The sequence below is a fragment of the Mauremys reevesii genome, linkage group 1 (genome assembly GCF_016161935.1).
Source record: "Mauremys reevesii isolate NIE-2019 linkage group 1, ASM1616193v1, whole genome shotgun sequence".
Lineage (NCBI taxonomy): Eukaryota > Metazoa > Chordata > Testudines > Geoemydidae > Mauremys > Mauremys reevesii.
Genome location: NC_052623.1, coordinates 355,879,815 through 355,903,541, shown reverse-complemented (window position 1 = coordinate 355,903,541; position 23,727 = coordinate 355,879,815). Strand labels below are relative to the sequence as shown.

General features: G+C 46.6%; 1 protein-coding gene across 2 annotated transcripts in view; it reads left to right on the top strand.

Annotated features, from left to right (window-relative positions):
- CALU (calumenin) overlaps positions 1-18,774 on the top strand; it is a 37,004-nt gene extending 18,230 nt beyond the window's left edge. The window contains exons 3-7 of one of the 2 annotated variants that reach the window (XM_039519981.1): positions 1,444-1,637; positions 9,477-9,643; positions 13,030-13,090; positions 14,033-14,232; positions 15,994-18,774. In XM_039519981.1, the coding sequence (XP_039375915.1) occupies positions 1,444-1,637; positions 9,477-9,643; positions 13,030-13,090; positions 14,033-14,232; positions 15,994-16,098 (727 nt within the window). In that variant the 3' untranslated portion in view covers positions 16,099-18,774. Of the gene's footprint in view, positions 1-1,179; positions 1,374-1,443; positions 1,638-9,476; positions 9,644-13,029; positions 13,091-14,032; positions 14,233-15,993 lie in introns of both variants that reach the window. The other variant, XM_039519979.1, reaches the window with a different exon arrangement.
- The last annotated feature ends 4,953 nt before the right edge of the window (positions 18,775-23,727 follow it).

The following is a 23,727-nucleotide window of genomic DNA, read 5'->3' as shown; positions in this document are numbered from 1 at the left end:
CCTATATAACGCAGTCCTCGGGAGCCAAAAAATCTTACCGCATTATAGGTGAAACCATGTTATATCAGGGTAGTGGTGGCAGGGCTCCGACGGTGATTTAAAGGGCCCGGGGCTCCCCGCAGCAGCCCGGAGCCCCGGGCCCTTTAAAGCACCACCTGAGCCCCGCTGCAAGAGCCCTGGGGTAGCGGCAGCAGGGCTCCAGCGGTGATTTAAAGAGCCCCGGGCTTCGGCCGCTGCAGGGCACCCCGGGCCCTTTAAATCTTCACCCAAGCCCTGCTGCTGGATATAACGCAATAAAGCAGCCCCGCCCCCCAGAGCGCTGCTTTACCACGTTATATCCAAATTTGTGTTATATCGGGTCACGTTATATCGGGGTCGAGGTGTATTTGCACTTACATAGCAAAGTGCTGTACAGACATTAATCTTCAAATTCCATCTAGGGGAAATACACACATTTGTGAATGTATATTTGCGTTCCTTCAATGGCTTTTCTTCACAGCTGTCATTGAAAAAAGTCTGCAGTCTCAAAGCATGTTTTATAAACCACGCATCTTTAATTTCTTCCTTTATAGAGTGGTGAACATCACACTCAGATGTTCTGATCAGTGACCTCTGTGTGGTAGTTTTTCATCATTCTGTGGCTGTAGGATCTTTATTACATTGATTGGCTTGAGCATGTAAATGAGCTAGGACTGGGTATAGTGGTTTTTGTATTTCTTCAGCTGAGGAGTCTTTTCATTTTGTTTCAAATACACACAAGTCGTTGCTTAACAGCTTTGCAAATTATAATTTTGCTGAAATGTGCAGCCAGGTTTGTTCTAGACTAATGACGGATGCTTCAGTAGTAGAAGACATACACTTCATGAAGAATACAAAAACTGAACATCTTAGGAATGAACAAGTCAGTATTCCAGTAGCATGTGACACACTGAGGCTGAACTGTGCACCATCCATTTTGAATCAAGTGTTCGCTACATCAATCTGGTAAATCACTTTCTAAAATTGTGTGACTGGCAAAAGCGTATAGAATGACACCAGCTGGAAAGCAGTTTTTTGGTAGCTTGCTGGGTTACAGTTTGGAATTGACTTGTTCAATCCTGCCTAAAGGTGCAGTGTGCCGCCAATTAAAATGCGCTTATTTCCCTTAACTTTTCCTGCATTTCTCTGCATTTTCTACAGAAAGATTGTAAGTAAAATAGATGAAGACAAGGACGGGTTTGTAACTGTGGAGGAGCTCAGAGACTGGATTAAATTTGCACAAAAACGCTGGATTTACGAGGATGTAGAGCGCCAGTGGAAGGGGCACGACCTCAATGAGGACGGCCTCATTTCCTGGGAAGAGTATAAAAATGCCACCTACGGCTACATCTTAGGTAGGTCTTTATTCTTGGGGTGAAGGCTTTGTGGAGCTGGCACCTTGAAACTTGCTGTTTTGTCTTGTAGAATGATTGTAGATAAAATAGACACGGATAAGGATGGGTTTGTGACGGAGGGGGAGCTGAAAGCCTGGATTAAGAAGGCCCAGAAGAAGTACGTGTATGACAATGTCGAACGCCAGTGGCAGGAGTTTGACATGAATCAAGATGGATTAATCTCCTGGGATGAGTACAGAAACGTGACATATGGCACTTACCTGGGTAAGGGGCAAGATGTCAAACCTGCGGACACCGTAGTCTCTAATCAATAAAGCAGAAGTGTTGTGTAATACAGAGCATGGAGAGCTCTTTTCCTTCATATTAGTAAGAGGTCCATGTGAAATTGGCAAGCGTGCAGAAAAATCTTAAAAGCTAAAGTTTGTATGAAGATATGGCTTTGTAACTCTGCTTTATTGATTCATTTTAATTTAAAAATCTAATTTAAAATTCAATCTGAGCAGTAATCTTGACAGTTTTATTCAAGGCTCCTGGGAAGACCCTTTGTTTAATACTTAGTTTAACTCTCCATTGCTTGTAATATCCCACTTGGAGCTCTAAAGCTTTTCCCTAGCAATAGTTATCCACTGGTGGTCTGCAACATCTGCAGAAATATATATGTGGCTGTGGACACGCAGCCATGCTGTAGCAAGGTACGGTATGTTGTCTCTGTTTGTATAAAGTGTGGTTCACTTGGCTTTTAACAGCTACACTTCTGGAATTTGAAGCTCTTGAACAACATCATCAATGTCTTTTCTTAACCTTAGGACGAAAAAATAAAATGTGTGTCTTATCCTCTCCACTCCACCCCTACTTCCAGTGGGGGCCCGCCCTTTTTTTAGCCATGCCACTATGACATAGGGCCTAGATCTGGTTTACCAAGAAGCAGAGACTGGCAGTAGCTGTGGAGACCTTTGAGGGGGGGAGCTGGTGGGGGAGGAGCTATTTTGTGTAAGGGTTGGGGAGAACAAAGACTAACAAAGGGACTTGTAACCTGATTGCGAACAGGTGTGGTATGATGGAATACATTTTGCAGAGCAGTGTGACTATTTGTGGATCTACATAATAAATTTATTACATGCTTTCAAAACGTATGCTGCATCTTGTCTGCTCTCTTCTGGCTAATCCGTGTCCCTCCAGGACTGTTTCTATCACTTCACTCTGCTGACAGCTCTGAGGTCTGGGGCTCTCCTCCCTTTAAATAACCTGTTAAAACTCAAGCCCGGCAATGTTCAGTGCAGCACCAATGGCTGGTTAAGAACAAAGATCCCGTGACCCTGTAGAACTAGAAACAAGTCTTATCCCATGAACTAGAAAGGGAAAATACCAGATTTCTGATGGCATCCACAGCACTTGTTTCTAGCCCTGGGACATCCCAAGCTATCTGATTTTCACAATTAGACAATGTAAAGTATAAAAAAACTATCTTGGGTAATCTTGAGGGTTTTATGGCTTTCTCTGAACCCATGCAGTTGGATCAGACAGCTGTCTCTTCAGGTATATTTTTAAAATGTCCTAATGAAGAAAAGTAATATACTAAAATATTTCAAGGTTTTTTTGTAACATATATGGCATATGTAGAGCCCCTGGGCTGGTGGTATGCCATAAAGATCTCAATCCCAGGAGTTTGGGATGGGCATATGACTCACCAGTCCCCTGGGCTAATGCTGATAAAACCTTCAGAATGCACTTGCACCACCTTTTACTGACTTTGTTATATACAATTTATAAGTACAGATATATTTCTCTACTAAATAGTTAATATATTAAAACTACTCTGGTCTTCCTTTCATAACAACAATGCTGATCTGTCCTTGACAAAGCCATGTATGTTTAATGGCTTGGCTTTCCACTTCTGTTAAAAAGTAAATACTTTGCCATAATATATTTCTGGTGAAAGATCTTCATGTCTGTTGTGAAAAGCTGTTTTCCCTTTCTCTGGCATGAACACATTTGGAAATGCCCCTCAAATGTTTGATGCCCAGACAGGAAGCTAACAGACCCCTTTACCTAATGGAGAACATACATCTTCCATACTGCAGGAGCGGAGACACCATCCTCTTTTACTGCAGCTATGTTGGCTGTTGTATGTAGTATTTTTAAAATTAGATTTTTGTGATCTGAATGGAACCGCATGTTAGTAAGCTCCAAGACCATGCTGGTCACTTCATTGCTGCATTTGAATAGTGTGTGTAAGCCTCTGAGTACCCCATGCTTTAGTGTACCTCACCAGAATGCAAGAGGAATTTCTGTGGACCCAAGCTGTGCGCGATACAATAAGCAGGCATAGCTCTCTGTGGAAGATTTGCTTAGATTATGATCTGATGTCCTCTTTAAAGAACAAAGCCATTATATTCTTTGCGTTTGTTTAATATTGGCTCTAAATGGCACCAACTTCATATGCAGGCTTCAGAACCTGGCACCTGGCCTTGCTGGTATGTTGCTCATAAACAGTGATTTTTTTTTATTTTTTTTTAATACTCTGGATCTGCATTCTCTTCCATCTGTGGTTCTTTAGGCCCCAAGGACAGCTTTCTGAATTTTCCCATATATACCCTCAAGTACTCCATGCTGTGGTGAGCCGGGGGTGTTAGATGTAAGTGCTCTTGAGCTGGCGAGATGAAGTACTAAAGAGCAACCCTAGATGCTGCTGCTGCTACAGTGTTAACAGTGCCACTAATTGACCTGAATTTTAGTGAGTACCTTGAATGCTTTCTACATCTATTTCCGTTGTGGCCTTGCTCTGCGAAGTTCTAACGAGCTGTGCAGTTGAAGCCATTAACTGCAAATCACTAAGGGTATGTCTACACTACGAAATAAGGTCGAATTTATGGAAGTTGATTTTTTAGGAAGCAATTTTATACAGTAGATTGTGTATGTCCCCACTAAGAGCATTAAGTCGGTGGAGTGCATCCACAGGGCTAGCGTCGACTTTCAGAGCGTTGCACTGTGGGTAGCTGTCCCACAGTTCCTGCAGTCTCTGCCACCCATTGGAATTCTGGGTTGAGCTCCCACTGCCTGATGAGGCAAAAACATTGTCATGGGTGGTTTTGGATACATGTCATCAGTCGCCCCTCCCTCCGTGAGAGGAACGGCAGACAATCGTTTCGCACCTTTTTTCCACGGAGACGCCATAGCACGGCAAGCGTGAAGCCCGCTCAGCTCAGCCGCTGCTGTTATGTCCTGGGTGCTGCTGGTAGCAGATGGTGCAGTAGGTGCAGATGGTGACAGCTTCCGCTGCCACTCTGCTGTCCTGCAGACATCATACCACGGCAAGCATGGAGCCCGCTCAGATCACCGCAGCAGTTATGAGCACTGTAAACACCTCGCACATTATCCTGCAGTATATGCAGCACCAGAACCTGCAAAAGCAAGCGAGGAGGCGACGACAGCATGGTGACAAGAGTGATGAGGACATGGACACAGACTTCTCTCAAAGCACGGGCCCTGGCAGTTTGGACATCATGGTGGTAATGGGGCAGGTTCATGCTGTGGAACGCTGATTCTGGGCCCGGGAAACAAGCACAGACTGGTGGGACCGCATAGTGTTGCAGGTCTGGGATGATTCCCAGTGGCTGCAAAACTTTCACATGCGTAAGGGCACTTTCATGGAACTTTGACTTGCTTTCCCCTGCCCTTAAGCGCCAGAATACCAAGATGAGAGCAGCCCTCACAGTTCACAAGTGAGTGGCGATAGCCCTCTGGAAGCTTGCAATGCCAGACAGCTACCGGTCAGTTGGGAATCAATTTGGAGTGGGCAAATCTACTGTGGGGGCTGCTGTGATCCAAGTAGACAACGCAATCACTGAGCTGCTACTATCAAGGGTATCAGAGGGGTAGCCATGTTAGTCTGGTTCTGTAGAAGCAGCAAAGAATCCTGTGGCACCTTATAGACTAACAGATGTTTTGCAGCATGAGCTTTCGTGGGAAATGTGCAGGTCATAGTGGATGGCTTTGCTGCAATGGGATTCCCTAACTGTGGTGGGGCGATAGATGGAACCCATATCCCTATCTTGGCACCGGAGCACCAAGGCAGCCAGTACATAAACCGCAAGGGGTACTTTTCAACGGTGCTGCAAGCACTGGTGGATCACAAGGGACGTTTCACCAACATCAACGTGGGATGGCTGGGAAAGGTACATGACACTCGCATCTTCAGGAACTGTGGTCTGTCTGAACGGCTGCAGCAGGGGACTTACTTTTCAGACCAGAAAATAACAATTGGGATGTTGAAATGCCTAAAGTTATCCTTGGGGACCCAGCATACCCCTTAATGCCATAGCTCATGAAACCGTACACAGGCAGCATGGACAGTAGTCAGGAGCTGTTCAACTCTAGGCTGAGCAAGTGCAGAATGGCGGTAGAATGTTCATTTGGATGTTTAAAAACGTGCTGGCGCAGTTTACTGACTCGGTTAGACCTCAGCGAAACCAATATTCCCATCGTTATTACTGCTTGCTGTGTGCTCCACAATATCTGTGAGAGTAAGGGGGAGACATTTATGGCAGGGTGGGAGGTTGAGGCAAATTACCTGGCTGCTGATTACGTGGAGCCTGACACCAGGGCAGTTAGAAGAGAACAGGAGGGCGTACTGCGCATCCGAGAAGCTTTGAAAACCAGTTTCATGACTGGCCAGGCTACCGTGTGAAAGTTCTGGTTGTTTATCCTTGATGAAAACCTGCCTCCCTGGTTCACTCTACTTCCCTGTAAGCCAACCACCCTCCCCTCCCCCCTTCAATCACCATTTTCAGAGGCAATAAAGTCATTGTTATTTCAAATTCATGCATTCTTTATTAATTAGTCACAGGAATAGGGGGATAACTGCCAAGGTAGCCCAGGAGGGGTGGTGGAGGAGGGAAGGACAAGGCCATACTGGACTTCAAAACTTATTGAATGCCAGCCTTCTGTTGCTTGGGCAGTCCTCTGGGACGGAGTGGGTTGGTGCCTGGAGGGGGACCCTCCCCCCCACGTTCTTGGGCATCAGGGTGAGGAGGCTGTGGAACTTGGGGAGGAGGGCGGTTGGTTACACAGGGGCTGTCACAGCGGCGGTCTGTGCTCCTGCTGCCTTTCCTGCACCTCAAACATACGCCAGAGCATATCAGTTTGATCCTCCAGTAGCCTCAGCATTGCATCCTGCTTCCTCTCATCACGCTTCCACCACCGCTCCTCTTGCTCCAGCCATCTATCCTCTCACGCGTCCCTCCTGTCCTTGCCTTCATCTTGTGCTTTCCTGGACTCTGACATTGTCTGCCTCCACACATTGTGCTCGGCTCATTCTGTGGGAGGATTGCAAGTGCTCAGAGAACATGTCATCGTGAGTGCATTTTTTTCGCCTTCTTATCTGCACTAGCCTCTGGGACGGAGATGATGGGGGAGCGTTGAAACATTTGCAGCTGCAGGAGGGGGAAAAAAGGGAGAGTTGTGTTGACCATTTAAAATGGGTTGGCCATTTAAAAGGAGGGGCTGCGGTTTTCGGGTTAACGTGCAGCACAAACCCAACTAAACCCCTCCCTCACACCCAATTCTCTGGGATGATCGCTTCACCCCTCCCCCACCGCGTGGCTAACAGCGGGGATGGTTTCTTTTCGGCCACAGGCACACAGCCCAGCAGGAACGGCCACCTCTGAATGTCCCCTTAATAAAATTTCCCAATTTCAACCAGGTGACCATGAATGATATCACTCTCTGAGGATAACACAAACGGATAAAGAACGGATGTTGCTTGACTGCATTCCAGTAGCTTTACTGGCCGCGAATACATCCCAAATCTTCAGGGCAAATTAATCATTAAACACGCTTACTTTTAAACCATGTATTATATTTACAAAGGTACACTCACCAGAGGTGCCTTCTCCGCCTTCAAGGTCCGGGAGCCCAGGTTGGGAGGGTAATGTCTCCAGAGTGATAAAGAGTTCCTGGCTGTTGGGGAGAACGGTTTCTCCGCTTGCCTGCTGTGCGCAATCTTCAACCTCCTCCTCATCCCCAAAATCCTCATCCCTGTTGCGTGAGACTCCCCTGCAGGAGTCCACGTAGAGGGGTGGGGTCGTTGTAGGGGCACCCCCTCGAATTGCATGCATGATAGAAGCAGCATGTCTGGGGGATCTTTGGTTTTTTGGTAGGCTTGCCTGAGCTCCTTAAGTTTCACGCGACACTGCTGTGGGTCTCTGTTATAGCCTCTGTCCTTCATGCCCTTGGAGATTTTTTTCAAATATTTTGGCATTTCGTCTTTTGGGATGTCTTTTGGATTTGTCTCCCCATACAGCGATCAGATCCAGTACCACCTGTTCGGTCCATGCTGGAACTCTTTTGCGATTCGGGACTCCATGGTCACCTCTGCTGATGATCAGCTTGCCACACTGGCCAAACAGGAAATAAAATTCAAAAGTTTGCAGGGCTTTTCCTGTCTCCCTGGCCAGTGCATCTGAGTTGAGAGTGCTGTCCAGAGCAATCACAATGGAGCACTCTAGGATAGCTCCGGGAGGCCAATACCATCGAATCATGTCGACCCTACCCTCAAATTCGACCCAGCGATGTCAATTTCAGCACTAATCCCCTCGTCAGGGAGGAGTACAGAAATCGATTTTAAGACCCCTTTAATTTGACAAAAATGGCTTCGTCGTGTGGACGGGTACAGGGTTAAATCAATCTAACACTGCTAAATTCGACCTAAACTTGTAGTGTAGACCAGGGCTAAGTCTTGGCTTGGTTCATAGCTCTTTAACGCCAATTTTTTGGAGAGTCTTAATCTTTTGTAAACAAGCATAGGAATTTTTCTGCCACATGTGCAGGTATTTTACTAAAGCACTTAGTTTAGTCTAGCCTGACATGAGGACACAGGGGAAAAAAAAGTTAGCAAGTTATTTGCTTCCTTTAATTTACCCTTAATTAATTCACATGGTTGTTACATATGTGTTTCTCTAAGCAGTTATCCTTGTCTTTTAAATTACACGTAAAAGGAATTTATTCCTTATACTTCTGCTCCATGTTAAAAATGAACGTGAGACCGGTGACCTCACAACTTGAATTCAAGGTGCCATTGGCAGCAGTTGTAGCAAATGGAGTGTGAACCAGCCCACTGTATAGCTTGGGTGCTAACTTACCCACAGAGAGAGAGAGTGGTTTTGCTTTAGCAGATAAATGGACAATAATAGTATAGCCCCCAAGCTGTCACAACTGAACGTGCATTCACCAGATCAAAAATCTTTTTACTGTTTTATTTTTAATATTTGCCTAATATCGGAATTTTAAAGTGTCACTATTTAATTTAGTGTTTCATATTCACAAGATGGTAACCACATTCTGGACTAAATAAACTCTAAACTGGGCTTTTGGTAGCCCAGGATATGATTTATTACTCTGTTGATAAAGGGGCACCTGTATGTTGTTACTATTTTAGTTGTTAAATGCACTTTGTCCTCAAGTATTCACTGTTAATTAAAAATATCTTGCTACAAACATGGGTCCTATAAATAAATATATAATTTTTATTTGAAATTACTGAAATCTGCTTAAATTTAATCACCCTAACAGTCTCTCAGATACTTTTGGGGAGCATATAAGTATCTAGATTTGGACAGTCAGCAGTGTTGCTCTTGCTTTGAAAATGCCTGTTGCACCTCAGTGGGAGAGCATTATCCCATTACATATTCTGTTCCAGGAGTAGTCAAAATCTAGCCCACAGTCTCTTGTACCTTAAACACAGAGACCATGCAGCCCAATGAGATTACAGCTGTCAGAACCAATATTTATCTTAAAGTGTCCTTAGCTGAGATAAGCTTGGGAGCATTTCATGTTGACACTTCTCTCTTCAAGATGCCCCTCTGTTAAAATGTAGAACCAGTGGAGACCTTTTCCACTTCATGCAAAATAGGTGCAGTCTCTGGAGTCCTAATGAGTTTTCACTGTGACCCTTGGATGTGCAAAGTTTGGGCTCTTCTAACACACACATTGTGACGTTTCCCTGGTCAACAGCAAAAGGAAAATTTGACATGCAATATTGGTGCAGTTGTTTTGTGGATGAGCTTTGGAGTCTAAAATGGGTATAACGTGTCTGTTTCTGCCCAGATGACCCAGACCCTGATGATGGGTTCAACTACAAACAGATGATGATGAGGGATGAACGAAGGTTCAAAATGGCTGACAAGGATGGAGACTTGATTGCTACCAAGGAAGAATTCACTGCCTTTCTGCATCCAGAAGAATATGACTACATGAAAGATATAGTAGTACAGGTGGGTGCCATTTCGAAAGCAGGTTGAGATGATAGAGTTTTTTATACTTGCTATTCAGGCTAGTAAGAGTCTGGCACCTCCCAGTTACCAGTGATCTCACAGGAGCACGTAGTTGGCCTGTTGGGTGAGGGGGAGTCATGTGTAAGGTTTCCTTACTGGTGGGCACAGCTTTTTGTAAGGTTTCACTTTTTTATCCTAAAGTTTTGAAGTTTTTATGCACTATTCCAAATGTTTGAAAAAAATCTTGCCTGAACCCTCCTCCCCATAAGCAGCAGTTCCAGGCAGCAACCAGTTCTGTGATGGATAGTGTTGCAAACCTGATGAATGCCCTGATAGGACATCAGGGCAAAACATTGTTGGGCTTTGCAGGAACTAAGAGAAGAAAAGATGCTTCTAGTCACGTGCTGAGTGGCTCCTTTTCACTTGGCTAGTTGCTGAAGGGGGCAGAGTTATGTTCCGCTTCCAGAGCACATTGAAACTCCTTTGTCAGTCTGTCCTCGTCTGCTGTGCACCAGGGCAGACCTTCCATACGTAGCTGCATTTGGTAGCTGCTTTTGGAGAGTTTTCCATTTAGCAATTGCTGTTTTCTGAAGTACAGGTGTGTTACTTTATTTCTAGAAGGATTAGCTATGTACAGTAACTCCTCGCCTAACGTTGTAGTTATGTTCCTGAAAAATGCTACTTCCCGTTTCCCCATAAAAATTAATGTAAATGAGGGGGGGTTAGGTTCTAGGGAATTTTTTTTCGCCAGGCAAAATACTTTTTATTTATTTATAGATAGATACACACACGCGATACGTTTTAAACAAACAATTGAATACTGTACATGGCAATGATGATTGTGAAGCTTGGTTGAGGTGGTGGAGTAAGAGGGTGGAATATTTCCCTGGGAATGCCTCACTGCTAAATGATGAACTGGCGCTCGGCTGAGCCCTCAAGGGTTAACACATTGTTAATGTAGCCTCCCACTCTACAAGGCAGCACGAATGGAGGGAGGGGAGACAGCGTGGCAGAGAGAGACAGAGACACACACCGTGAGAGAGAGAGACGCATTGCTCCTTTAAGTACGCTGACCCCACTCTAAGTACATTCCTTTTTTAAGTAGCTCAGTAAGTTGAGACAGCAGCTGCTGCCAACAAGCTCCTCTCATGTCCCCCCTGCTGTTCTGTGAAGATAGGGTACAGGAGCAGGGGGGAAGGGGGCACCCTGACATTAGCACCCCTCTTCCCCTGCCCTCTGCACTGCAGAGTGGGAGCAGCTCCAAGGCAGAGGGGGGAGGGACAGCTGAACTGCCCGGCAGTTGATAGCCTGCTGGGCGGCTGCCACACAGTGAACTTAAGGGAGCAGGGAGCTGATGTGGAGGCTGCCAGTCCACCCTGCTTCCAAGCCCCCACCAGCTAGCTCCAACAAGCTGCTCTTTCTGCAAGCAGTGGACAAAGCAGGCAGCTGCCAAATAACGTTATAAGGGAGCATTGGGCAACTTTAAATGAGTGTGTTCTCTAATTGATCAGCAACGTAACAACGAAACAATGTTAACTGGGATGACTTTAAGTGAGGAGTTACTGTACTTAGGCCTGGTCTATACTGGGGTGGGGGGGGGAAACGATCTAAGATACGCAACTTTAGCTACGAGAATAGCGTAGCTGAAGTCAACTTATCTTAGATAGAATTAAAATTACCTTGTGTCCTCGTGGCGCTGGATCGACGGCCATGCCTCCCCCATTGACTTTGCTGCCTCTTGCACTGCTGGAGTTCAGCAGTCGACGGGAGAGCAATCGGGGATTGATTTATCGCGTCTAGTGTAGATGCGATAAATCAATCCCCGATAGATCGATCGCTACCCGCCGATCCGGCGGGCAGTGTAGACGTACCCTTAGATAGCATTCAGTTTAGTTCACTATTTGATACTGCATAATTCATGGAGGGTTTTTTTTTCTGGCGCTCATGTTTGGCACCAAAAGTAGTATTTATGTGCTTGGCTGCACAGAGATGAGAAGGCATTAAACTGAACATAATCTGTCTCAGCAAAACACTTTCTCTTGCTACAGTAAGCAAATCTTACCCAAAATCAAACCATACCTCTGTTACAGTTAATAAAACTAAACCTTGACTAGTATGGGAGTACAGCTAGATTCTAGTTCCCTTAAGTGTCATACACTGTAACAAAACTTCAGATCTGAAAAGTCATGAATGAATGAAGATATCCCATCTCCTAGAACTGGAAGGGACCTCAAAAGGTCATTGAGTCCAGCCTCCTGCCTTCACTAGCAGGACCAAGTACTGATTTTTGCCCCAGATCCCTAAGTGGCCCCCTCAAGGATTGAACACTCAACCCTGGGTTTAGCAGGCCAGTGCTCAAACCACTGAGCTATCGCTCCCCACCAATAGGCATAGTTACCAAAAAGCATAGCATTTCAGTTTTTACAGTAATTAACAAGACAAACAAAAAGACATTCTGCATTTCTTTCAGTAATAGGGTGCAAAAAACTTGCATACACACATCTCAAAAAGATGTCCTCTTTTTTAAATTCTTAAATCTTAAAATATATTTACTTACAGTAAAAGCAAAAACTTGAGTTCTCAACTGGAATAAATTATCACACAGATTTTGAAGCTACCACTTTTCCTTTCAAACGCTAGAGGGAGATTTAAAAGGCGGCTTCTAATGGGAGCCTGGTTATAGCCTTTACAGTATGAAGTCACAACTGATGCTTCCTTAATAATATAAATAGAAAGAGGTTGAGGTCTTGTGAAACTCTGTGAGATGGCCTCTGCAGATCCTTACTCTTAGAGTGGTGACCCAGGCATGGTACTCACCTCCATCAAAGTAGATATGGGGAGACAACAGATTCACAGATTCCAAGACCAGAAGGGACCATTGTGATCATCTAAATTGACCCCCTGTATTACAAGGCCACAGAACTGTCCAAAAATAATTCCTAGATCATATCTTTTAGAAAACATCCAACCCTGATTTTAAAATAGTCAGTGATGGAGAATCCACCATGGCCCTTGGTAAATTGTTCCAATTGTTGATTACACCATTACAAATATACACCTTATTTCCAGTCTGAATTTGTGTAGCTTCAACTTCCAGCCATGGGATCGTGTTATACTTTTGTCTGCTAGATTAAAGAACTCTTTATTGAATATTTGTCCCCCTTGTAGGTATGTACAGACTGTGAGTAAGTCACCCCTTAATGTTCTGCTTGTTAAGCTAACTAGATATAGTGATTGAACTCTTTGAGTCTAATAATACAGCGATAACTCAATTAACTAGTAAATACATTTGCTGTCTCATGTTTTCCCCTCTAAGTGGTAGAGAGCCATAAAAAGACCTGTTTTGTCCATGAACTTTGAGGCTAACCTAGTCCTTTTTTAAATAGGAAACAATGGAAGATATTGACAAGAATAGAGATGGTGTCATTGACTTGGAAGAATACATAGGTAAGCAACTTGCTCAACTCCATTTTTTCTCCTTGAGTCTGATGATAATGTGTTCACTTCCCATCAGTGCTTTGTAAAAAGATACTCCCAAAAGAAATTACATTGCAGCCTCTTGTGACTAGTCTTTGTGCCAAAGCAGCCATGCTCTTTAATCTCTTCTTCCTTGTCTACTCTCTGGAGTTTTTCTAATGGGTCCCTCTTTGCTCCCTAACTGTGAAGCTGAGTTTGATTTTTTTTTCCCCCTTGTCAATCTTTGCTATGTAATTTCAAATTAACTGCATAACCAAAATGACACATGTAACTGGACAAAATGCAAGTATGACCCCAGAACCCTAGGCAGACGGGAACATCTGCTCTAAATCCATAGGCTGCTCTCTGATATATGACAAGGGCCTGCCAATTGCAAAACAGTGCTGCCGCTTCTCTTGGCAGTAGTCAGTAGCAGAGCAGCTGTCATTTTAGCTGCTTCTTTTTTTTAAATGTAAAGCTTTGGCATTGAATAAGTGTGATGATAAATGCATCTGACTCTAAAAAATATGCCAACATAGACCCTCTGCACATTTCTCTAAACATATTTAAAGTAACCTTTTAAAACCTAAATGTCTGGGCTAATCTTGCTAAAGTAACGAGATCCAAGCTAGGTGGCCACTCGGACATTAACTCATGGGTGGAAAATCTGCAGCCCCCCAGATCTGTGGTGTGGCCTGTGTAATAGAGGGCTGCACCCTGCAGCAAATGCTTTAAGAAGGCTGTAGTACTGCATGTGGGGATCTGCAGTTTCCACTGGCTGTGTCTGTATTGAAGATGAGGGTGACTGCTGCAATTTCTCTACTTAACTTAGGTGTAACCACCTTGCTTTACGATTTGCTTGTGCAGTCCCAAGTGGAACAAAGAGGTGAGGGGGTGTTCTTGCATCAGCAGCTGTCTTGTGTTCTCGTTCAGGGGATATGTACAGTCATGATGGCGATGCTGATGAGCCAGAGTGGGTGAAGACCGAGCGGGAGCAGTTTGTGGAGTTTAGAGACAAGAATCGAGATGGGAAGATGGACAAAGAGGAGACAAAAGATTGGATCCTCCCCTCGGACTACGACCATGCTGAGGCAGAAGCGCGGCACCTTGTCTACGAGTCTGATCAGAACAAGGTGAGAGGCCCTTGGTCCCCTTCAGTGTCTCGTCCCGTGCAGGATGGAGGCTTCGAAAGCCACTTCAGAATTGTCTCTGAGGATCACTTTGTAGTTTTGGCAAGAAGCCTGAGTCACTGTGAGCAGCTCCACTGATGCTCTCCCTTTCAGTAGCGATTTTGGGGCTTAACTCAGTAAACGTAACAGCCCTTTTTCCTGGAGCTAGCACTGACATTTAAAAAGTTTGACAAGTGCTCTTATTGAGCAATCTGATTAGCTTCCTCTTTCCGTGCCTGGGGAGGCAGCCACATCTCTGCCATGTTGGAGAACAAGGCATCAGCCCTTCTCTTCACCCCACCCACCCCAAAATGCCTAGGGTGAAAACATGCAATGGTCTCTACAATTGTCTCCATTTAACTAAGAGGATGGGAGTATGTCGTGGCTGCTGTGTGAATCTGAGCTCACAGAACTGTGTGGGGAAGACGTGCACACACACTCTGGGGAAACTAGGGCCCAGGTGGTGCTTGCTCCCTGCCATGTGGCCTTGGGGGAATGCTGAGAGAGGAGCCAGCCAGAGACTCCAGCCGTAGGAGCAGACCAGGAATGCTGGGCCCTTCAGCCATTCAGAGAACTCTCCACAGTTGTGTCTGGACACTCTGCCCTGCAGTAATTGGCTGCTTGATCCAGACCTCCTCTCTCCTCCTCTCCCCACCCCCTACTCCAGCTTCACTGAACACCGGTCCCTCTTACCTCCTTCCTTTCCCTTCCCATTCAGCTGATCCCCTCGTAAGGAAATCCCACAGCACACAACCTGTGGCACTACCATGACATTTACCACCATCACGTTGTTCACTCTGCTTGTGTGTTCCACCCCTCCCCCAACCCTGTGTTTGTCTGGTCTGTTCTGGGGACAGTCTCCTCTGCTGTGTTTGTCCAGTGCCTGTGTCAAGGTGTCCCCCCCTCTGAATTTTAGGGTACAGATGTGGAGACCTGCATGAATAACCCCTAAGCTTATTTTTATCAGCTTAGGCAAAACAGTCGCTGCCACCACCAAATGTTTTAAAAAAACGATTGAGAGAGAGCCATTTGGGAACTCTGCCTTCCCCCAATTTTCCCCAGTCCTTATCCCCTCTTTCCTGGCAGGATTTGACTAATTTCCCTCCCCTAAGTCTCTATACCCTTTTTCCTGGGTAGACTCAAGAAAATTCCCCCCACCAATTCCTGGTGAGCCCAGATCCAAAATCCTTGGCTCTTAAAACAAGGAAAAATCAATCAGGTTCTTAAAAGAAGACTTTTAATTAAAGAAAAAGGGTGAAAGGAATACCTCTGTGAGATTAGAAAGCAAGATGATCTCACAGACAACAGATTCAAAACACAGAGGATTTCCCTCTGGGCAAAACCTTAAAGTTACACAAAAACCCAATTTGATTCTCCCTCTGTTTGCAAAATAAATGACAAAGAAAAATAAAGAAATCTGCCACATTCTTATCTAAATACTCACTAATTTAAACAAGGGTTAGATGGTTGTTTTCTGGATCTCTGACTCCGGCAAAAGTACACACAGAACAGACCAAAGACTTTTTCCCTCTTCCCTTTTTGAAAATATCTTATCTTATTGGTCCTTCTGGTCAGGTGTCAGCTAGGTTATGTGATCTCCTTAACCCTTTCGAGGTAAAAGAGGAATTTAACCCTTAACTGTCTATGACAGCCTAGCACAATGGGGGCTGAATGCTTGGCTGCCACCACCATAATAAACTTGACAAACATTCTTTCTAATTTTAGGATGGGAAACTCACCAAAGAGGAGATCGTTGACAAGTATGACTTGTTCGTGGGGAGCCAGGCCACAGACTTCGGAGAAGCCTTAGTACGACACGATGAGTTTTAAGACGTGTACAGAGAAACCTGTTTCTTAAAAGTAATTTATTTTTTACAGTTTCTGGATTAACATGAGAAACGTTTTCGCTACTGAGACTATTATTTCAGGCTATAAAGTGAAAAATCCTGTCCTGTCCTCTTTCCCTTTCCCAAAGGGATGGGGACGTGGTGTTCTGAAAAGTGACTCTGTAATGAGAACACTTGTGGTTTTAGATTTACACTTTGTTTTATGTCTAACAAGTTCTGTTTATTTTTGTATTTGTTGGGGTTCTGTGTGAAATGAAGAATGCATATCCTGAAAAGTTAGCTGCAGAGCAATGTTAGTTCCTTCCTCAGTGCCCCACCTCCCTCTCTCCCCCTTACTGTAGAGACATAGCGACAGAATTTTTTACAAGCCACGGAACAAGGCCAGGCAACAAAGCTATATGATGTTTGTTTAGACTGGGCCATGTAAATTCAGTCTGAGGGCCACAGAGGCAGCTTGTTCGGAGCCCAAGGGCAACACACAGTTTGCCACAACTGAGCACTTTGCAGTCATCTTCAGTACAAAAGACATTCTCCCAAAATGCAATGCTGTATCTTGTCCCGTGAAGTCCAGAGCATTGCATGCTGGGAGCTGTCTGTCTGGACTGCACGGTAGAATTTGGGGATGGTGTTTGACTGAAGACTGCCTTTTGGCCATTCCTGCTTTGGAAACCCCTTCAAAATAGGCACCATGGTGTATGGCGGCAGCAAGACAAACCTGTGCTTGCTCTTCTCCAGCGCATTCCTTTGTGAGGCCTTTGCTGTTCTCGGCGCTTCAGTAATTTGAACTAATCCAGCAAGTGTGATCTGGAGCTTTCCATCCAGAAATATGTGGGAGGTGGGGCTGTCTTGCACATGCTGCTAAAATCCTCAGCCTGAGTTTTGTGTTTGCCGCAGGGTCTCTGTAAATGTGAGTTACTTGTGCATTACATTCTTCTGAATCCATCTGGCTTCCCTGTACATACTTAATCAAAGCCATGTGACCCTACTAGATGAGGCAAGAAACTGATGTCATGTGACCCTCTGTATGTTATACAAGGAAGTCAACCAGGAAACGTGACTGATCCTAAATTGGTCCCTTAAGGCAACGAACAAAGTGGATGAGTGCAGCTTGCTGCATGGGGATGGAAATGGGAGGGGCTCCCTTTTTATTTCAACCATTAGACTTCTGCAAACCATACATAATTGAAGTGCCTTTACCTGCCAAAACAGAAACAAACCGGGGCTAGGTTGTCACTTTAGGAACCTCAAGATGAAATGCGCCAAAAGAGGATAACTAAGAAAACAAGGCTACAGCAAACCAGAGAATAAAGACGCTGAAGATGGAAATTAACCTTTGTGTGTTCTGCTCCTGTGCAGTGGTTAAACAGCAGTATTAGTAGAAATCTTTGCAGCAGTGTTCTTACCTTCTTGTGAATTTTTAACCATATGCTGCCTATTTTACCAGGGATTTTTTTTACCTCAGAAGGCAAACCACTTACTTTGTTGTATCCTGAGGTATTTCCTTATGCTTTTTTCTTTAACCAGGGAGAACTGCTGTTAGAGAGCCAGAGATAAGTGATTGCCAAGAGATGACTTCTCTACCTTACTGGTGACTCTTCCTTGGAGTGCCATTTTGCACAGCTTAATGGGTCACTTGCACTTCTCATGTGTGGGGCCTAGTGGGGAGAGTGTTGAAATTAGTCTAAAGCAATCACTGTGTTTGCAAACATAGGTCATTTCCTTCACTGTGTTGTCCTATGAACACTAACGCCAGGCTCTTCTGGCCCCTTAACTGTAATGAACTTGGGCCTCTTTTTCTTTACATTGGTTTGTTTCAAGGATTAAAGGCTTGAAACATTCAGTATGTGTATTCCTATTTCATGTAACTTTCTACAAATAACACGCTTTTGATATAACTTGAGACAATGAATCAAATCATAATCAAGCATTGTATATGAGATTTGTATGGTATTCATGCCTTTAGTGTTCACCCCTGAAGTATGGATGTTCTGACCCTTGGATGTGCTTTATGGTTTTGGGATAAAGCCAGGAAGAAGCCTACTCTAATAAACAAAACTTACGCCTAGCAAAGGAATCTGGAGGGGATGAAGGCCAAGTAAGGCAGCAGCGATCGGGCTCACTACAGGAAGGCTTTAGCCTCACATTTCTGGTGACCCAAGCTGCTTTTCGATCTCACATTTAAAATTAATTCCATTATCTCCTGACCTCCATTCGTCCCATCACAAAATCTCCATGTGGTCTTCACACAGTTGGGTGTCTGTGTGTGAGGCTCAGGACTTTGAAATGTGCTGTTCAAAGTCACAATTGAGATGCATTTACAGAGCTATGTGGTGGAAGTTTGCACAGCTGCTGTCAGCACTAATGACTGGTGCAGACACTTTATAAACACTAACATTCTTTCACCAGTAAAGTAAAACCTAGTTTGTATGTTCAGCATCAGGAGAGGTTTGGCCATATTCAGTGCTCTGCGATGCACGTCCGTTTAATCTCAGCGTGTTCCCACTTCTGCTGTATGTTGTCAAAAGCAAATGTAAAGCTGGTGAAAAACAGATTGCACACCCAAGGTGTCTGTTCCCATGAATGCTAATCCTCTAGGTTTTTTTGTAGAGTGTAAACAGATTTTTATAATGTATGTCAGACGTAAATCTGTCTCAATAAAACTGTTTACATTCCCTGTGGCTCCAAATGTGTGGTGGTATCACTCAGCAATTGAGACTAGGAATGATCTACTGGTTGTATTGGAATGATCTGTGGTTTGTCATCACTAAGAAACAGTGCAAGTGGGATGCTGCAGCAAGAATAAGCACTTCCATAAACTGCACCTTGCTCGGTTTATGGACTTGCATCCTGAATGGGCTAAGACAATGAGAACGTCCATACTGGCTCAGAACAATGGTCCATCTAGCCCAGTAACCTGTCTTCTGACAGTGACCAACGCCAAACACTTCAGCAGGAATGAACAGAACAGGGTAACTATCGAGTGATCCATCTCCTGTCGTCCACTCCCAGCTTCTGCCTGTTGGAGTTTTAGGGACACCCAGAGCATGGGGTTGCATCTGTGACTTTCTTGGCTAATGGTCATTGATGGACTTTATCCTCCAGGAACGTATCTAATTCTTTTTTGAACCCAGTTATACTTTTGGCTTTCACAACATCCCCTGGCAATGACTTCCGCAGGTTGCCACTATAAAGTTAATCAAAATACACGACAGTAGATTGCTTTGCCAGCCAGCAAGTTAAAATATTTTTATATTAGCTGAAAATAAAACTGCCTTTAGTGCACAACCAAATGAACAAGTCAATCGAAGAACTTGCCATTGATGCAATTCTCAGGAGCCCAAAGCTGTTCAGGGGTCACTCTCCAATCATTGAGATGCTGGAACTGCTGGCATGGAATGCAGCACCTGTTCTTTGCTTTTCACATTGCTGGGGGAATGTCTCAAATTGTAACTACCGTTGCAGTTTTAGGTAGATACAATCTAATATTTACTGACGCTGGAATTCACCTATAATGGGGGGGGTGACCTCCCTTTGGAAAATGGATGTCTCTTTAAAAGCTGACCTGCAGGTTGTGGTCTAGACACAGATGCAACATCTGATGTTATAAGCCTATGTTACTCCAGTAGCCTCCTGTGCGGGCAGAGAATACTTTCATTTGGACAATATGAGATTGGAGACACTGGGTAGAGTTGAGCTCTATCTCTTCTCCATCTCGCTTCTTGGCCTCGTCTACACTAGGAAACAGCAGCTTTTAGGTGAACTGGGGCTGACCGTGGTATGTCCTCATCTGCGCTTGAAGCTAAATCATGATCAGCACAGCCACAGTGGATCCAGTTGGTGCTATTTCCTAGAGTAGGCGAGACCCTCTGCTCAGATCTGTGTACGTGTGGGGTCATCTGTGTGGTTAGACACTGCATATTGCCGCTTCTGCAGCATTGTCCGTGTGTGTCGCTGCTTTGGCTACACCAATCTTTCTTCTCTCTTTGGCTGGCCTGTCCCAGCTCCTGCAGCTTCCTTCCCTCTCGCCACATCTCCAGACCAGAGCCTGTGCACGCTGCTGTGGCTTGGTTTCCTGCATGTGGTCTGCAGAGGTGCTGGTGTGTTCAGGGCTTTAGACCTAATCCCTGCCCTAAGTGTTATAAATAATGGACAATTTGCCTAAGCAGCAAGAGGCTACAGGATTTCCCCTGTATAGGTCCCCATATTTCACCCATGACTTTAGGGACTTAATATGCCCACACCCAAGGGGGATGAGAGATCTGAAATAATGGAGGTTTCATGGTGCTGGGAAAGAGGATTCCCAGGCTAGGACTGCACATCCGTAGCGGCCATGGCACGTCACTCCCATTCTCAAACCTTTCCGCTACCTTCGCTTTTGCAGGGAGTCCAGCTCCGCATTCTACTCCTTGGTCAGACCCTGCACCTGCCCAGTCAATGGGGGCACCTGGCTATAAAAACTGCTCCAGAGACATGCTTCAGTTTATGCCAGGGTCTTTGTCGCCCTTTCCCCCTCTGTGCTCAGTTGCCACTGGCCACCTTTGTGCCTGTTTGAGAACAAACGACTCCTATTGATGCAAACACCTCCACTGCATTCGCTACCACTGGCATCATCTCCTTGTGTCTCTGCCTCAGCAACTCCCCATCCCATTCAGATCTCTGCTGCTTATGCCCCTGACTTCCCTTTGCCGCTCTGCTGACTTTGTTCTGTAGTCGTATTGTTTGAGGTGACCGGCAAAGGGAAAAAGGTCTCTCCCTCCCACCCCTGCTGTGTAAAGGCCTGAAACTCTTGTTTAAAAGTCCTTTCTGCCCGTGTTTGTGCTTGAAATAGCAGCGTTTGTCTCTCCTGTTCTTGCTGGAGGACCAGAGGGATCGTGATACCACACGAGGTGGGGCTTCAACTGATCCTTAGTAAACTAGCCTTTTAACAAGCACCTGCTGTGCATCCATTTTGGTTGAGGGTCCAGAGGGATCTTAGCGCCCCCGCTTGGCTGCAATGCAGGGATTTTAAAATGTGCTGGAGGGAGGGGGGGAAAAGGTAAAATCCCCAAGCATGCCACGGATGGCGTTTTATAACTCCACCTCCCCACCTCTTTAAATCCGGGGCTCGGCTTCACGTTCTGCTCAGCTCTGGGGGAAAGGAAGCAGTTGGCCATAGGGGGTTTGAGCTTCTGTAATTCTTCCACAGGGAGGCAGCCCAGCCTTGGGTTAGGGCTGGTCCTGGAACCCTGCTCATTGCTGGGATGATTTGTAGCAAGGTTGAAGAAGTAACAGGCCCAGCCCGTGGCTCTGCTAACCTGTGAAGGTTTGTTACCCCCAGCGAAAAGCAAAGCATATGGCTGCAAAGAGGGGCAGGCAGCCTCCTGGCTGAGGTGAGTGCCCTTGAGAGTAGCGATTGCACAAGGCAAAGGCTTGGATTTTGTTTGGGAGGGACCGTTGGCTCCGGCTGTAGGCCAGACTGTAAGTGCGCTGTGATCTGTGAACACAGGAACGCGAGATCGCGCTGAAGCCACACGCGTTCTTGGGGAAAGATCATTTGCCTTTTTTAACCTGATTGTGCGTTAATGGAGAAGTTCGTGGGTTTAACTGTACACAGGTGCGGTTCTGCAAGCGAGCGCTGCCCGGAATGAAGCCATCGGAAACTGGGCCAGACCCACCTAATCCTGGTCTGGGAGTCGCCACCCTTCCATCGCACGGGCACAGGGAGCCCTGGGAGAGCCCTCCAGTTACTGCCACCGTAGCGGGCTGACGGGTACAGAACGGCTCACCACCACCGTGCCGCGTTCAGCCCATTCGCGTTATTTTATTGTCAGAGCCGCTCCTACGTCCGGCCGCTGGAGTATTACCCTGCGCTACAAGGATGAATACAAGGCAAATGTACAAGCTGTGATACAGGTTTTTGCAGGTACTGCGCATGCTCTGTACATTTCAATACACACGTATGTTGGGAGGACAGCTCTGGGCCTGCGTCCTAGCCCGCGGCGTCCAGGGCTTGAGGTTATCGCTCGGTGTGGAAGGAAAGACGGTGGATTTCAGAGCCCGGACCCCTGCGTTGTAAGATAATGGTCGTTCCCCCCTGTAATGAGTGGGACTGCTGAGAGGTTCTTGCTTTGGCGGGGTCTCGCAGAGGGCCAGGTGGGGAAGCCACTTGCTGACCTCCACCAATGGGGGGAGGGAATGGAGCTGAGCCGCCTCCCTCCCTCCCGTGCACACGCTGCGTTTGATTGCCCGGGGTCCCCAGGTGTTTTATAAACCACACGTGCCCAGCCCTGCTGGGCTGCAGGGAGAGGCACTGCGGGCCAAGCTCAGGACGGCGCACACCTCCCCAGAGGTGCGGAACGTCCACCGAGAGCAGACAGGACCTAGGGCGGAAGGGCTCCTCTCCAATGGTCCTCTGGAAGGGGGTGGGCTTGGGCCTGGGGTTTTTAGAAAAGACCCTCCCTTCCCATGTCTGTGCCAAGTTAGAAGGACTGGGGTACGGGGAGATCCAGTGACGGCAACCGAGCTGGGGGCAGTGGTCGAGCTATTGAAATGGATGCACTGCCCAGGCGTGTGGGGGGGGCTGAGTCCCACCTGCCCCAGAGCTGCCTTGGGGAGTACAACAGACACACACACAGGGAGAACCAGCCCCATGGCCTTGGGCGGGGGACCAGGGACCCTCTCCATCCCCTCAGGGATAGCTCCCTCCCGAGCCTAGCTTGTCTCTCACCCTATCCTAGACAATGCCTGGGTGTAGCCTCCATCCTCTCTCCCCACCTCCCAGCAGGGCCCCCCGCCCGCCCCAAACACAGCTCTAGGGCCAGTCTCAGCACGGCTGGAAGGCCTGGGTCTGTCTAGCCTCTTTTACCATGCTGTGCCCCTCACTGCGGTCTCTGGGCGCCTGACACCTGCTGCCACCCCTCGCCGCCTGGGAGGGGGGTTGTGTTGGGGGCGGAGCTTGTGGTTAAGGCACTGCGCTGGGATGCCAGAGCTGCGGTCGAGACCCAGCTCTGCTACCGCTGCCCTGCGTGACCTTGGCCGGCTCGCTCTGGGGCTGTTCCCACCTGCGCAGGGGGGTGAAGGAGACCGCCCCGCCTCCCAGGGAGTTGGTGAGGGGAAATCCACTAATGGGGGAGGGGTGTTCAGACCCTCACACCCACCTCGAAGGGGTCAGTCACAGCAAGGAGGTGGCAGCTTGGACTTACCCTCCAGTCAGCTGAGGGTTTTTTGCTACACTCCTGGCTTCTGGCTCCTTAGCATGTAAATGAATTAGCCCCGGCTGAGGGGCAGATCCTAGCCCTCAAGCCTGCTGCAAGCCCCGCTGAGTTCAGGGGGGTAAGACAGGGCACTCGGTTCCCTGGCACTCAGGCTGAGCAGGACAAATTCAGGGGTGACTCAGGAAGTGGGGGCGATTCTCAGTCAAAGGGAGTCCAGGGGGCTCATGCTAGTGTCCCAGGCACCCTGGGGAGGGGGTGGAAGACAATGGCAATCCCACCCTTTTGGTCTCTGGGCCCTTTGGACTAGAACAAGGGGCTGGATCTGCTGCTTCCTTCACTTTCTCATCTGCCTTTTCTATTGGAATGGGAGGATGCTGACAAAGGACTGGGGAAGTCTGGGAGGGACGTGGGGCCCGGGC